A 17,128-nucleotide genomic window follows, 5' to 3' on the forward strand; every position below is an offset into this window, starting at 1 on the left:
AATGATATGTAACACATTTACAAGTGATGAATAGTTTACACTTTAGATTAGGGGATGCAGAAAGTATTATAAATGACTTGTATACATATACAAATAATTTGTACAGGTAAGAAAGGGTCTACAAAATGATATGTAACATTCATAAGTGATGAATAGTTTACACTTTAGATAAGAAAGGTCTACAAATGATATGTAACACATTTAGAAGTGATGAATAGTTTACACTTTAGATTAGGGGATGCAGAAAGTGTTATAAATGACTTGTGTACATATACAAATAATTTGTAACAGGTAAGAAAGGTCTACAAATGATATGTAACACATTTACAAGTGATGAATAGTTTACACTTTAGATTAGGGGATGCAGAAAGGGTTGTAAATGATTTATTCATGCATTTACACATCATCTATAACAGGTGTTGAACACTTTGTAGTGAGTACTAAGTACTGACTGGTGAGGGTATAGACCGCTGTCTTCTCTAAAACACATGGAGTCTATAACCACTGTGCACCTGATGTGAGCTTCAGTGGAATCTAAAACCAGTTCACATCACTAGATCCCACACAGAACACAAGTCTGCACTGATGAGTGAAAGGACTTAACGCATTGCAATCCCCTGACTTTAAGTCATTTTAAAATGTTTATTCATTTGACAACTATTAATTTATTATTCTTAAAAAAAAAATAGCTTTAGCATAATTGCATTTTCGTGGGTTTCAACCAACCAACTTACAACCTTAACGATGCATCAAAATATGATATACTTATCGTTTACTAATGTTTTGATCATCATTTGTTCATGATTAACAATTGTTTATTGAGATAATGGTACATTGACATTTCAGTTATTAATAATATATTAACTAGTAACTTCATAACCATTTACTAAGGATCTGTTTGATCCTTTTATAATACGCTATTTTTTTTTAAAAGATAACTTATGACAGATTTGTAAATTGTTGCGGGCTTATAACTTAATAATCATTTATAAACGTATAGTCATGTTTTGTAAATTATTAGTTTATCATTATCTAATCACTTGTAAATAATTTATAACTGAATCTACAAAACATTCAAAAAAGTAACAATTTATTGTCATGTTTCATAAATGATTAGTTCATTATTTACTAATCACTTGTAAATGACTTGTAACGGCATTTACAAAACATATATAAAATGTTAGCATGTCACTTGCTAATCATCTATATATGTTTTGTAAATGATTAGTTCATCATTAACTAACCACTTATTAATGACTTACAACTGAACGTTATTATAAAGTGATACCAAAATTTATATAATAAGGTGTCTAGACTGGGGTGCTAGCTGACAGTCACTTTTAGAGAGTATATTGTGCTCTGTTTAGATCTACAATTGACTGTGGCAGTCTTACAATTCAGCATTGTCACTGAAGAAAAAGCTGACATACAAACTCATTAAGAATTAAGAACATGTTGTGGTGCATCTAGTCTATATACATACAGTTGCATCTTTACAAGAAGAAATTGGGGAAATACAATTACAGTTAAAAAGATTGCAACAGGTTTATTTCACCTTATTGGACTCGTTAAAGGTCATAAAATAACAACCCAGTTAAAAAAAAAAAAAAAAAGAAAAAAAGGAGAATATTTGTTGGATGGCTACGCACAACTCGGTACACCTCCTCGCCGTCTATGGTAATGGGAGGAACGCTCTGGTCATCAGCCTCCTCCTGGTCCTCCGCTCCTTTCAGACCACCAGAGGGCCTGAGCAAAGAGACATGAAAAGTGGGTGAGATACGACAATGGGAAGGCAGAGCCGGAATGAAACAGAAGTTATTTGTTTGAGAATTTTGAATGGACCCACGTACCTGGGACTGAGCTTCTTGCAAGGTAACCGGAGACAAAGATCCCGAGTGGACAACCAGACCCACTGACCCAGCTGATAGCTGGGATTGGTGCGCCAATGGCGATTAGCTTGTTCCCTTGTTCGATGAACTGCTCTTTGGAGATGAACATGAGCCTCATTTCATGTCTCCTTGCTTCGTTGCAGCCATGAATTAATGGCAGGAAGTTCTTGTGGTTCCCCAGAACATGGAAATAGTGGAGGTTGGAAACTCAGGACAGGTTGGAAAGGGGTGATACCTGTTGCAGGTTTGCAGAATGAATTCTGAGCATACTCAGCCCATAATAGGTAGCGGTTCCAGTCGGACTTATTACGACGGCAATATGATCGGGGGAAACGAGTGAGTTCTTGATTGAGGTGTTCCACCTGACCATTTGACTTAAGGTGATCCTTTTAGGTAAGACAGACATTGATGTTGAGTTGTTGGCAGAAAGCTGACCATACTCGAGAGGTGAATTGAGGGCCCTGATCAGAGACCACGTCCTCAGGAAGGCCGTACAACCTGAACACGTAGTTGCAGAGGACCTCGGCTGTCTCAAGAGCAGTGGGTAGTTTTGGTAGAGGAATCAGGCGGCAGGCTTTGGAAAAGCGATCATGGTAGTGAGGATGGTAGTGTGACCCTGTGAGCAGGCAGATCTGTAACAAAGTCGATGGCTATGTGAGACCAGGGGTGTCGTGGGATTGGCAATGGTTGTAGGAGACCAGCAGGCAGTTGATGAGATGATTTGGTTATGGTTATGTTGCATGTTGAACAGTCTCTGATGAAGGCGATTGTGTCTGCTTGTAGAGTGGGCCACCAGAAGCGATTATTCAATAACTGAAGTGTAGCTGCAATACCTGGGTGTCCGGAGCTGGGAGTTGAGTGAACTAAATGAATTACTCTTTGTCGTAAGGCTTGAGGTACATATGTGAGATTAGGTAGGGTTTCGGCTGGTGCTGGTTCGGTGATTTAAGCGTTTGTAATTTCAGTCATGGTGTCCCATTGAATGGGTGCGAGAATGATGGTAGACGGAATGATGGATTCCTGTCTGGGAGACAGTGTGGATGATTTGTAGAGTCAAGAAATAGCGTCCGCCCTAGTGTTTTGAGAGCCTGGATGGTAGGTTATTTTGAAGTTGAATCTGGTGAAGAACAGTGTCCATCTTGCCTGTCTGTGATTGAGTCTATAAATACTTTAGAATACTTTGAAATACTTAAACTATGTAACACAAAGAACATATTAAATTGATGCCTTGTTTTTCCAACTCTAAATAAAAGTGATATCTACCAGTCATAAGATTTGTGTTTTCTTTGCATTTTATTTTTAACAATATCCGTTTTCCAAATAATTTCTATGAACAACAATTTGTTTTATGTCATTTAAATCTTCTAATCAATATAAATTCTATTTTAATACAATGAATGGGATTATGTGCTGTAATGTAACGATTCAATAAACTCACGATGTGATAAAATTCATAATACAGATTACACCACACAATTTTCTTACGATATATATATATATATATATATATATATATATATTATATATATATATATATATATATATATATATATATATATATTGTTAATATATTATATATATATAGTTATTATATTGTTATTATATAAACAGTACATTACATGGTTATATTAAAAACATGAATGGTTATATTAAATATTAAATGGCTTTTGAAATGTAAATAAACGACAATTAAATTTAACTCAAACTGAGCAATATTCAAGTACTGAATGAAAATTGATTGATGGAATAATTTAAGTCACTAAATGATCGATTAAGTGTTTCCAAAACCATAGAAACTGTATATTTTTACACGAAGTGGAACACAGCATTCATTAATCAATCAATAATTAACATTCATATTTATATCAATTAAATGCTTTAAGCACTTTTTAAGATCAATCCAAAGTAATAAAATAGAAAGAAAAATAGAATTCTGAAAATATATATAGATATTACAATCTCACACTGAAAAATAAAAATGTACAGTATATACAGTTAAATATTACTAAGGGGTAAAATAATCATTTATTTCTTTTTTTTCTGCCCTTTTTTTCTTGTAAAATGCAGACTCTTTAGACTCTTTCCAGGTCATCTCTTTCTCAGTGCCCTGATGTTGGTAAATGGAAAAGACTTTAGCAGGGCACTGAACATATTTCACAGGAAAGCCTGTGTGTACGTGAGGACTGTTTGGGCCCTGCTTCAGTTCCATTTCACAAAATCTGCACAAGTGACCGACATGTTCAGCTTCAGGCCTTTTTTTTAAGTTTTTGCTGTCCTCTCTCTTCCACCCGTTTCTTTGTATCCTCAAGTTCACTCTTAAAGAACACCATTTCCATAAAGTCTTGGAATGGCATTCTGGGGTTTGTTAGTCCTTAATCACTGTAAGCATTAAAAACCTTTGTGGAACAGTAGAAGAACCTGACAGGGCCTTGCTGATTACAAAAAAGTGGATAGAGGAAACATCTTTGGCTGTCCACGAGCAAGACAAGTCTTTGTTTGTTTCTTTCTCGGCTGCCTTTCCATAATACAATTCTCTCAATGGTCTCGTGAGTTAGGAGTGTGGTCAGAGCAGGTGCTGCGGGGTTTACATCCACAGGCTTCACTGTAACCACAGGCGCTCTGGGTGTTTTACTACATGCTTTAAAGATGCTTCTCTGGAGTTGTTTAATGATGAACTGGTGATCAGCTGTTTGGCCCGGTGCTTGACATACTGTGACCTGTAGTTTTGTGGTCGGATGGAGCGTGCTGTTTGGATCAGTAGAGGAATTTTTCTTCCTATGGTGTTTATTAAGCAAGTTGTCAATGGGCTCGGCATTTGTGGTCCAGTACAAACACCCTGCCAGCAGTCTTCACAGGTCGGGTACGGGTCGCAGGCGAGGCCAGCATAGGCAGAGGTGACATACACGTAGTTCCTATACAGAGGGAAAAAATGTGATCAATTTCTGCATTCTGAACATTCTGATTGAGGCTCCACGTGGGACCCATTAGATGAGGACAGCGAGGGCACAGACAGTGTAACAGTGGTGTCTGCAACAAGCTGAATATTTAGTTTAACGTGTAAGAAAACAGAGTTTCTGCAGGTTTTATCAAGGTAAAGTTAAGACTTTTTAAGTAAATCAAATGTGAGGAACAAATGAGGAAAAACACATATGGGAAGTCGTGGCCTAATGGTTAGAGAGTCGGACTCCCAATCGAAGGGTTGTGAGTTCGAGTCTCGGGCCGGCAGGAATTGTGGGTGGGGGGAGTGCATGTACAGTTCTCTCTCTACCTTCAGTACCATGACTTAGGTGCCCTTGAGCAAGGCATCGAACCCCCAACTGCTCCCCGGGCGCCGCAGCATAAAAATGGCTGCCCACTGCTCCGGGTGTGTGTTCACAGTGTGTGTGTGTGTGTTTTTTCACTGCTCTGTGTGTGTGCACTTCGGATGGGTTAAATGCAGAGCACGAATTCTGAGTATTGGTCACCATACTTGGCTGAATGTCACGTCACCGTCATATGTTCTCTTAATGTAAATGTCTGGATAGTTGTATTAACTTCAGAGTTTGAAAACACAACTTCCAACAGATATTCATAATTAAATTTATTTTATAAAAACGCACTGAAACCTCTGCTCCCAGACACTAGAATATTTTATATTTTACTGTACGTTCAGATCATGTTGCAAAAAAGTGATGTTCTTCCTCAGTATTTTTGTCTTGTTTTCCATTAAAAATGCATAAAGATTCTTAAAGATACATTTACTGGAGATACAAAATTACATGAAATACAAAGTCTTGTTTGAAGTGATTTTGTGATTAAAACAAGAAGTAATATCTGCCATTTGGCAAAAAAGTTACCTTAATTTAAAGGGAAGTTTTAATAACTCATTGACAAATATATGTTATTGTTTTAAGTGTAAACTCATTTAATTTTATTACATTTTTCAAGACTTCATTTTACATTTGCATCATAAATAAACATATCTTGATTGAAATATTTGTATGGGAAAACAAGACAAAACACAGAGGAAGTGATTCATTCCTTTAAAACTTCAAGGCATTAATTTGTGTAAGGGTAAATGAAGACATTTTAAGACTTTAAAACCTGCAGGAAACTTTTGTGTGTGGTGTTGTTAATGTGTTAAATATTCACCTGTATCTGACTGAGGATCTGTTCGGGTACCAGGAAATGATGACAGCAAGGGCACAGGCAGTGAAGAAACAGTGCTCTCTACAAGAACAACAACATAGCAATAATTCTATTACAGACACAAATAAACATACGCACACATATTTGATATATATGTAGCGGGTAGGTGGTTGAGATGGGCAGTGTACATTTAAGGCCTGCTCATTAACACTTATCAATACAAAAACATAAAAAAATTGAACCCACCCTTAAAATGAGTAATGAGACATAAGCTGCGAAACATTAATGCGGTGTGAGTTGAAGAGTGAGTCTCTTGGTGTATCGGCTGTGTAAACGGTAGAATGTGAGTCTTCTTGGAAGGTTATGTCTATTTTTAATATTGAACTTATTGAGAACCGCTTAACACGGCTCGTTTGTTTGTTTGTAGTTCGGTTTGGTGTCTGTGTGTATGGTAACCAGTAAATGGTGCCAGCAGTCACGAGTCTACAGACACTTGCTCGCATAATAGCGAGTAGAGATTCTACATAGGTTTGCAGTAACGAGTAACATGCCAATTCATGCCGTTTAACTTTATTGTTATGGGGTATATAGCTTTAATTCATTTAGGCTGGTGTCCAAAGAAAAAAATGTTAGTTTCCTTTTTTTGTTCTAATCCTTTCTTAGAGACTTAATGTTTTAAAATGTCACAATGTGATCAAATATCGCATCATAATATATTTGTTTGTGATTATAGGAGGATTGCCTTCGTCTGTCTTTTTTTTTTTTTTTGTCTGTTTGGCAATCGTCATAATTCAGCATTCGGCCTATGGGCATTGTGCAATATTTCCTTTGGGGACAGTGTCTATTTTGCAATGTTTACTAGTGTGAAGTGTGAAATGCTGTGTTAATGTACGTACGGCCAATTTGGTTTAAAGTGTTTGCACTTTCAGAGTTGTATTTTTTTTTATTGTATAACAACATCAACAAAATATACTACATTAACCACAGTATACTAATTATTATAAGATTTTATATCCTGTAACTCGCTTATTATGAGACTTTTATTCACTGTGATTTATTTATTGTAGAATTGTTCACTGTTACCTACGGGGAACATTTGTCTGCTTCGATTGCCAATCAGTGTATTATTGTCTAGTGTTTAATAAAATTGAGTACATCAGTCCCATTTTCATCCCTTCACTGGATATAACCTGTCTTAATAGTTTAAAGGGGAGTGCTGTTTGGATTTTCTAGTTTAGATATACAAATTGTGTGAATGAGCGCCCCCCCTAGGGGTCACATATATATATATATATACACACAGTCATGCCCAAAAATATCGGCACCCTTGGTAAATATGATCAAAGAAGGCTGTGAAAATTAATCTGCATTGTTAATAATCACAAAAAAAGTCCAAACTCCCTTAATCATCCATCAAAATGGGAAAAACCAAAGAATATATTTCTGATGTGCAGCAAAAGATAATTGAGCTTTACAAATTAGTGAAGTGGCTATAAGAAAAGAGCTAGAGCAGTGAAAATTCACATTTTCACCATCAGGGCATTAATTAAGAATTTTCAATCAACATAAAATGTTACAAATCTACCTGGAAGAGGACGTGTGTCTATATCGCCCTAATGCACAGTGAGAAGGAGAGTTTGAGTGGCTGAAGACTCTCCAAGGACCACAGCTGGAGAATTGCAGAAAATAGTCTCGGGTTCAGAAAACCTTCAAAAAATATTGTCAAACAGAACCTACATCACCACATGTTGTTTGAGAAGGTTTCAAGATAAATTCTCCTAACTTATACAAAAACAAACTCCAGCATATTCAGTTATCAGACACGACTGGAACTTTAAATGGGACTGGCTTCTATGGTGATATTAAACTAAAAAATTAGCTGTTTAGCAGCAAACACTCAAGATGGGTTTGGTGAACACAGAGAAAAAAAGCACTCCATGTGTACAATGAAATATACTGCTGTATTTTTGATGTTGTGGGCCTATATTTCTGCTGGAGGTCCTGGACATCTTGTTTAGATACATGGCATCATGGATTCTATCAAATACCAACAGATAAAAAAACCCAATAAGTGACTGACTCTGTTAGAAATCTTATAATGGGCCATGTTTGGATCTTCCAACCGGACAATAATCCAAACACAAACCTCAAAAACAACACAAAATTGGGTCACTGAGCTCAAAACCAGGTTTCTGCTATAGCCTTTCCAGTCCTCTGACCTGAACCCTACCGAAGATGAGAGGAGTGAACTGAAGAGGAGAAGCACCAACATGGAGCTGGGAATCTAAAGGGTCTGAAGTGATTCTGGATGAAGGAATGGTCTCTGATCTATTGTCAAGTGTTCTCTAACCTCATCAGGCATTATAGGAGAACATTTAGAGCTGTTAAACTGACAAATGGAGGTTTCAAAAAGTATTGAATAAAAGGGTGCTGTTAATTGTGGCCAATGTGTATTAGAGAAAAACATTTATTTCATAATGATATTTCCCCCCATTTTAAATTCTTATTATCCAATGAAAGGATACATTTTTGTGAATTTTTTTAAATAAAAGATCAAAAGGATTAACAATGCAGATGAATTTTCACAGCCTTCTTTGATCATATTTACCAAGGGTGCCAATATTTTTGGCTATGATTATTCTCTTATATATAAATCATGATGTTATTATTGTAAAACTGTAGTAATCCTACTGTTCTTGCAGACTGATATCCATTTACTGTAATATAATGTCCAAGACAATAACAACAATAGTAAATTTATTGTAATTCTTCTAAAATACCATGGCTAAATTATGGTTACTATAGTAAAACCAAGTGTCAGAAAACATTTTCGAACTGTGGTACATGTAATCGCAATGCAAAAGTGGAAATTATGGTTACGTCCATTCATAATTCAGCTTGCAATCAACAGATGACGTGTTAATGAAGACAAACGTAAATCACAGCTGTGTTCATTCATAATTTGGCGAGCAAACAAATCAGCCTACGCTGAACTATAGTAAACAAAATCCGACAGGTAACGTTTAGAAACGAACAAAGTTTACCAATTTCCTTTCAGCATTAACGGTAAAAAAAAAAACGTAAACTAATGTCACATAATGTATCTTACCTTTGATAGACGCTTGAGAATGCGTTAAATTTAACAACGGAGGCCATCGCTGCTGTTTTCTTCTTCTCCTCCTTCTGCGAATTCAAACTTCCCGCGGTGCCGAAACACGGAAGAGCGCCACGAGAGCGCCAGCGGCCGAAAGTATATTGCATCCGTAGTGGTTTAGCACTACCATTGAGAACGAATCGGAATGAATGGGAAACGGTATAGGCCGTTTAGCTAAACAATTCAAGGCAGCCGAATTCTGAGAATTTTCAATTACAATACATTTTAAATGAATTAATCTATAAAAAAAAAAAAAATCCAGAAAATCATTTTGTATATATTCATTGTATTAATCTTATATTTTAATAAGTATGTTTTCTATATATGGTGAGTATATTTAAAAGTGTATGAAAGTATTTTAAAAGCACATTTTAGTTCATATTCATGGTGTCCCAAAACAGAACGGTTGAGTACACTTAGATGTTCTTACGATTATTTTTAGTAAAGAACAATTTCTTAGTATATTAAATACAATATTGAAGTGTATTGAATACTGAAATTGTGTATTTTACTGCACTTTTTTCACCTGGGAAGCATTGTTACAAAGATCCACCGAGACAAAAAGGATGAAAAAAAAAAAAAAAAATTCCGCTGCATCAGCCACATTTGACTCTTTTAAAGCAACAGGAATGCCATGCTTAACTAAGAACTAAACTATAGTTTGAACCATTTAAATATATATATATAAAAAAAAACACCCCAAGTAAACTTATTCCAAATTAGATATGAGTGAGGTATAAAATGGTTTAAAAATGAGGGACCAAGCTAAATATTTATCTACAGAAAAGGACAATTTAATAAGATCTTCATATGCAAATGTATTTGCCCATGCCAGCAATTTCATGATGAGATTTTAATATGTAACATGCAGGATATTTTAATAGTACTAACACCTCCAATGTATCAAAAGATCAAGGCAAACTTGATTTCTCATACCATAACTCCTTTAAAGGACAATTACCTGGTTTTTGAAAGCAGCAGACACTTTACAGATTTCAGAATCATCTGGGCAGTAAACATTGTATCAGCATGTTTTAAAAAAAAAAAAAAAAAAAAAAAAAAAAAAAAATCCTTGATAGAACTCCAAAAGACTCCAGAGTTTAAAATAAACTTTTATTACAAAAATAAAAACAAACATTCAACAAATAGTGCTACAGTAGCACTTCAAAGCATGTAATCAGCTCGGCTTTTTCCTTAGAGATGTTGTTGCCCTTACAGACTTTTTAATGGTGCGACATAGACTTCCTGTAGATTGTGGTGTCATTGATTCTTTAATGTTGACCAGCAGACCACACCTTGGACGAGGCTGTCCTACAGAATCATTAGCCAGTTTTGCAATTTCCTGCCGCAAACAGTTTATTTCCTTCTCTTTGGCCACAACATCACTTTGTAAACACTCCATTTTTTGCTCCTGTTAACAAATTAAAAGCTTTCATAATGAGCACATGGCCATACAGTATGTTTCAGAGTTTGTTCTTACTTGATTTGAGAGTCTGTTTTGTAGATTTTGGACCTCTGCAAGTTTTTCCATGTAGCTCTCCCCAGCTTCCTGCAGAGTCTCATTCAACTCACTGATCCGCTGCTCGAAAGACACAATTAACTAAAAGAAAGAAAAAAAAAAAAAACCTCAGCACTACAAATCATGAAACTGCTACAGAAACTTTCAGTTGTCCATCTACCTCTTGCTTCTCAACACATAGTTTCTCCACCGCACACTTTTCCTTGTACAGCATTTTGAACCTTTCTGCAATGGATGGATGGATGGATGAGTACATACGACTGTACAAACCTAACAAAAACTAATCCCCACCACACACACCTTGCTGCATTTTTACATTTTCCAGTTCGAGGGAAAAAAAAAAAAGGGGGGGGGGGCACATGTCCAGTCACATGCTAAATAGATAATACCTGACTCTTCTGTGGCAGGAACTGGATTTGTTTGCATGGAGTTGTCCTGCATGAGTGATGGAGGACCGCAACGCTGGCATTTCTGTTCCAACTCTCGAACAAGCTTCTCTAGCTCCTATATTAATATAATGTTAGACTGATGAAAATCGGGTGTTATGTATAGTATGTTAATCCATTTATTAATATAAAAGGCAGCTAGGTTGGCATTTTGGGCAGTTACAATGCTAGACTGCTGGCCCATTATATTCTCACACCTAGATATGGCTAATTATATACAGGTCCTTCTCAAAAAAATTAGCATATTGTGAAAAAGTTCATTATTTTCCATAATGTAATGTAATGATAAAAATTAAACTTTCATATATTTTAGATTCATTGCACACCAACTGAAATATTTCAGGTCTTTTGTTTTAATACTGATGATTTTTGTATACAGCTCATGAAAACCCAAAATTCCTATCTCAAAAAATTAGCATATTTCATCCGACCAATAAAAGAAAAGTGTTTTTAATACAAAAAAAAAAAGTCAACCTTCAAATAATTATGTTCAGTTATGCACTCAATACTTGGTCGGGAATCCTTTTGCAGAAATGACTGCTTCAATGCGGCGTGGCATGGAGGCAATCAGCCTGTGGCACTGCTGGGGTGTTATGGAGGCCCAGGATGCTTCGATAGCGGCCTTAAGCTCATCCAGAGTGTTGGGTCTTGCGTCTCTCAACTTTCTCTTCACAATATCCCACAGATTCTCTATGGGGTTCAGGTCAGGAGAGTTGGCAGGCCAATTGAGCACAGTAATACCATGGTCAGTAAGCAGGTGCCAGGTCGTGCTGAAAAACGAAATCTTCATCTCCATAAAGCTTTTCAGCAGATGGAAGCATGAAGTGCTCCAAAATCTCCTGATAGCTAGCTGCATTGACCCTGCCCTTGATAAAACACAGTGGACCAACACCAGCAGCTGACATGGCACCCCAGACCATCACTGACTGTGGGTACTTGACACTGGACTTCAGGCATTTTGGCATTTCCTTCTCCCCAGTCTTTCCTCCAGACACTGGCACCTTGATTTCCGAATGACATGCAAAATTTGCTTTCATCCGAAAAAAAGTACTTTGGACCACTGAGCAACAGTCCAGTGCTGCTTCTCTGTAGCCCAGGTCAGGCGCTTCTGCCGCTGTTTCTGGTTCAAAAGCACACGCCTGTGCACGGTGGCTCTGGATGTTTCTACTCCAGACTCAGTCCACTGCTTCCGCAGGTCCCCCAAGGTCTGGAATCGGTCCTTCTCCACAATCTTCCTCAGGGTCCGGTCACCTCTTCTCGTTGTGCAGCGTTTTTTTGCCACACACTTTTTCCTTCCCACAGACTTCCCACTGAGATGCCTTGATACAGCACTCTGGGAACAGCCTATTCGTTCAGAAATTTCTTTCTGTGTCTTACCCTCTCGCTTGAGGGTGTCAATGATGGCCTTCTGGACAGCAGTCAGGTCGGCAGTCTTACCCATGATTGCGGTTTTGAGTAATGAACCAGGCTGGGAGTTTTTAAAAGCCTCAGGAATCTTTTGCAGGTGTTTAGAGTTTAATTAGTTGATTCAGATGATTAGGTTAATAGCTCGTTTAGAGAACCTTTTCATGATATGCTAATTTTTTGAGATAGGAATTTGGGTTTTCATGAGCTGAATGCCAAAATCATCAGTATTTAAAACAATAAAAGACCTGAAATATTTCATTTGGTGTGCAATGATTCTAAAATATATGAAAGTTTAATTTTTATCATTACATTATGGAAAATAATTAACTTTTTCACAATATGCTAATTTTTTGAGAAGGACCTGTATACATAGACAAATGTAGCACACCCAGTGCTGTTACACACTATATAGTTGGGGGTTAATTACATTTGAACAATTGTGTATATACCTTGACTCGCTCTTGCTCTTCATTGTATTCCTCTATAGGGATGTAATCCTCTTCTAGTCTCTCCAGAGCACATTGGTATGCATGCTCTTTCAACGCCTCTTTATACATCTCAAATGTGCTGTCCATCTTCTCTTCATAACTCTCCTTTAGGTCCACCATCTGACGCTTTTTTTTAAAAAGAGTGAAAACCTTTCACAAGTCCACGTTACCGTGACATGCTTTTGTTACTTTTGCATTCACCAGAACACACCTGTGCAGTTCCTCTGCCTCCATGATCTGTTGCAACATTGCATCTCCCATCTCCTTTCGTATCTGAATCTCCTGCAGCAGATTTTTTCTGCGCTCAGCCAACAGCTTTACACGCAAGCTTTCCACTAAGCTTACCAACTCCTACAGAATTACAAAAATAGTCAAGTCAGTGAACACATTGCAAAGGTTTCTGTAAAAAAAAAAAAACAAACAAAAAAAAAAAAAAAACATATTTGAGCACTGAGCATCTTATTGATGGGTTACAGTAGTGAAGCAGCGTCACAGCTGATGCAAGTATTCAACAAAAGCAAAAGGTCACCTCTTGAGGCAATATTGACATATCTGCCTCATCTCCATCCAGCAGCTCTTCCTCTGACAAGTAGTCATCCACAGCATGGTCATCAATAACTCCATTTTTCAGCAATGGCTTTCCATCCAGACCAACGAGACGTGGTGCCAGAGACTCAAGAGATCTTTGAGGTATAACCTGTAACACCTAATATATACACAAAGACCAAAGATGGCACACTTGAGTGAGCGGTGTGATCATATGCATTATGCAACAATCAAAACCATGACTATCTCTCATTTATAACCTTATTATTTAGCATATTGCAAAAGGTCACAGTACACACACAAAAAAAACCCCACCAACCCTCACAAACCTGTCTGGCAACAGCAGAGAACTTCATCACATGAAGGGTCTCATCGTAAGTTGAGGCACACTGATTAATATTCACAATCATGGACGCCCTGCCACGACCACAAAACATTCCTTGAAAGAGTCTTGTCAATTTGCTTTCTCGAAATGGGATGTAACTCATCTTCATCCTAGAGAAGCATACAGGAACAGTTTTGAAAACAGCACAAACCATACACCCTTAACTGTCTAGTTAGTATTTGCATGTACCTGCAACCTTGGTTATTCCGGAGTGCTGCAATACACTTGCCTAGAATCAGCAATGAATTGTTTATATTACCAGCTTCTTTCAGACGCTCCCCAAAGGTTTTGGTTTTGTTACACCTTTCAGAGCCGGCTAAGTCACAAAGTGAGAGACTTATGCAAGAAAAGAAGAGGTGTTACACTTTCAAAATAACATACGTTTGAAAACATATGCATTTCACTTACTCTGACAGTCCCTGAACAACATCTCCTTCCATGCGTATCAGTTTGATGGTGAAGATGCTATGACTGTAAACAGACCAAAGTTTTTTTGGGGGGCAGTTTCATTTGCTTTAAGTTTACAGGTGGCACTAAATTGCAATGTATATACTGTATTACATTTAGTCACTTACAAATTAGGACAATGGAAGCAACCAAAACAACAATAGCAACGATACGCAAGTGCTATAACAAGTCTCAGTTAGCTTAACAATACACATAGCAAGGTTTTTTTTTTTTATTACATAAAAAATAGAAAAAGAGCAAGCTAGTTAGAGGCCCTTTTTTGCTTTTGTTAATTGTATAATAAAAAACAAATATAGAATACAAAAAGCTAGTGTTTTGTTTTTAAAAAGAAAACAAGTAGTTAGTAAATGAATAGTGCAAGTCTAAAAGGAGCAAATTATATATATATATATATATATTTTTTTTTTTTTTTTTTTTAAAGAATATAATTAGAACAGAGAATGCTAGAGTAAAAAATTTTGGAACAAAAAAAAAAAAAAAAAAAAAAAAAAAAAAAAACTTTTTAAGCCGATTATTGAAGATAGCCAAGGATCCAGCTGCTCAGATTGAGTTGGGCATTTCATTCCACCAAGAGGGAACATTTAAATTTAAAAGCCTTTGAAATTAAGCACCTTTATACTTTGAATGCATTTTTTTTTTAAATGGGTAAACATGATAGATGACCTTCTGCTGGATGACTGGTTCATCTTGGTTGCCGCTGCACTGCGGTTCTTATTGCCAACACGTAGGATCTTACTAGTCTCCTCTGCATTCTGCACATTAACCCATCTTAAATCTAAAAAAAAGACACCAACTACCTTTACCAAAAAAAAGCATTAAAGCAAATAAACACCTCATTCGCTTCTTTTAATGAAGAAACTATACCTCTAATGTAAGAGTTCCCAGTGCTGTCCTCACAAACCCGCAGTGCAAGACGTCTTTTGGTTTTGCTGGTTTGGGCTAGCTGAAGCAGGTCATACACATGCTCATTGTAGATTTCATAAAACGCCACCCAAACAGAGTACAGACATTGCCCTTCAACAATCCCATCAACACTGTCGGCTGAAAGACATGGGCAGAAAGCTGAAACCAGGTCCTTACACATGGTCTTTTTCACACATTTTAGTGATCATAATGCTTATTACCTGTGTGGTCATATGAAACGCTGGAAAATGACAAACTATTGAATGAGGATGTTGAGCTTCTATTTCTACTGGATTTTGTGGGTTCAGGCTCCTAAAGAGAGAGATATACAAGATTTAACAGTGACTTTCAGAAGCAGTACACATGGTGCAGACCAGTCTTACCTCTTTGAGCAAACTGAAGAGTGCAGTCTTGGCATTCTTCTCTACTTTTAGTTGCTCAGAATCCAATTTTTGCACATCTGAGCTCAGATACGGCTTTAGGTCCATATGCTCATACTGGCGGCCAGCAATGTGTTTAAAGACAACCTCTAAAGCACGTGGCAAAATGCCAGGCTCTTTCGGAGAACCTAAACAGACAAATTCACATGTAACGATTACAAACATCCAACAACAGAAGATATAGCATAGGATGCATATACCGTGTGAATGTCTGTTAAGTTCACCTTGTATGGTGTATGTTTTTCCAGCATTGGTCACACCATAACTGAACACCAATGCATTTTTCCCATGAACGAAGTCATGCACCTGTGAACTGATTGTGCCTTCAAAAAACTCTGCCTGGGTGCATGTTGGTCCAAAGATCTGCATTTCATTACACACAGACCAAAATATTTCAATATCTGTAGAATCAAGATTCATCCAGATTCTGGGTTTTTAAAATAGTATTGTACCTGGGTAAAGCTAAATTTATAAACCTGTTGACCAATCCCTTTCTCGCAGCTTTTCATGGTGGCAGATCCTTTAGGAGCATGAAGGGCAATGGTCTCAGAGTCTTCCAATACAACACAACCCTAGAAGAAAAAAGGATGTTCATAATAGTCCAACATTTCCTAAAGCAAACACAAAACTTGATTAACAGCAGACTAAGTTCTATACCTGATCTTCACTGCTTTTGAGTTCCTCTTCACTGAAAGGGCGCACCTTCAAGTAAACTCGAAGTTGCTGTTTTTCAGAGATATCAGCGGTCTCACTCTGCATAAAGCAAAAGACATCGAACACCATACAAAGTACTATACTACATACATAAAACAATACAATACATGTTATTAAAAGAGTTAATGACAACATTAGTACTTGCAATCTTATGACCTGTGATGTTATGGAAGAAACTCCAGAAAGTTCAGGTAGAGCTGCGTGATGAGGTTCACAAGCAGTTGACTCCATAGCCACTAACACAGTGTCCTCATTTGTCATGTCAATAACTGTTGTCATGATTATATGGTAATAAAACAGTTATGTGTTTAAAACAATGGGCGTTAAATAAAAAAAGTCTTTAACTTGACATTAGCATGGGTCAGATATAAGACACCAAAAGCAAACTGATATAACTTGCAACAAAAATTGCTTTGATAACATGGGCAAGACAAGATCTTACCCACAATGCATTTGTCACACCTGCTCACCAATCAGTACTTAATGATCAGGTCCTAAAAAGACATTCAGCACACCTGTAAATTCCTTTTAGGATGTATATTCATTGTGGTGCAATCAAAAAATGACTGGTGCAATTTGGGATGACATCTTGTTCTTGGCCCATTTTATATTTTAATTAGTCCGTATCAAAACTATATAGA

The 17,128-nt window shown here is 36.9% G+C and overlaps 1 protein-coding gene across 1 annotated transcript; it reads right to left on the reverse strand.

The window, feature by feature from the left end:
- Positions 1 to 10,270: 10,270 nt before the first annotated feature.
- Positions 10,271 to 16,930, reverse strand: zgc:56231 (uncharacterized protein LOC406257 homolog). The gene is made up of 18 exons (XM_042728425.1): positions 16,644 to 16,930; positions 16,431 to 16,526; positions 16,226 to 16,345; positions 15,998 to 16,136; positions 15,717 to 15,901; positions 15,555 to 15,645; positions 15,295 to 15,471; positions 15,094 to 15,205; positions 14,371 to 14,433; positions 14,152 to 14,298; positions 13,907 to 14,072; positions 13,561 to 13,737; positions 13,239 to 13,382; positions 12,993 to 13,157; positions 11,080 to 11,194; positions 10,851 to 10,915; positions 10,652 to 10,771; positions 10,271 to 10,582 (listed from the first exon to the last, which is right to left on the reverse strand). The coding sequence occupies exons 1-18, from the start codon at positions 16,764 to 16,766 to the stop codon at positions 10,349 to 10,351; spliced, it is 2,439 nt and encodes an 812-aa protein (XP_042584359.1). The 5' UTR covers positions 16,767 to 16,930; the 3' UTR covers positions 10,271 to 10,348.
- Between the last annotated feature and the right edge of the window lie 198 nt (positions 16,931 to 17,128).

The sequence above is a fragment of the Cyprinus carpio genome, chromosome B7 (assembly GCF_018340385.1).
Source record: "Cyprinus carpio isolate SPL01 chromosome B7, ASM1834038v1, whole genome shotgun sequence".
Taxonomy (NCBI): Eukaryota; Metazoa; Chordata; class Actinopteri; order Cypriniformes; family Cyprinidae; genus Cyprinus; species Cyprinus carpio.

Coding starts and splice junctions, on each gene's coding strand:
- zgc:56231 (XM_042728425.1), bottom strand. CDS start 16,766: ATGACAACAGTTATTGACATGACAAATGAGGACACTGTGTTAGTGGCT. Junction 14,073..14,151: donor CGGAATAACCAAGGTTGCAG/GTACATGCAAAT, acceptor ATGCTTCTCTAG/GATGAAGATGAGTTACATCC. Junction 11,195..12,992: donor AAGAGCAAGAGCGAGTCAAG/GTATATACACAA, acceptor ATATTAATATAG/GAGCTAGAGAAGCTTGTTCG.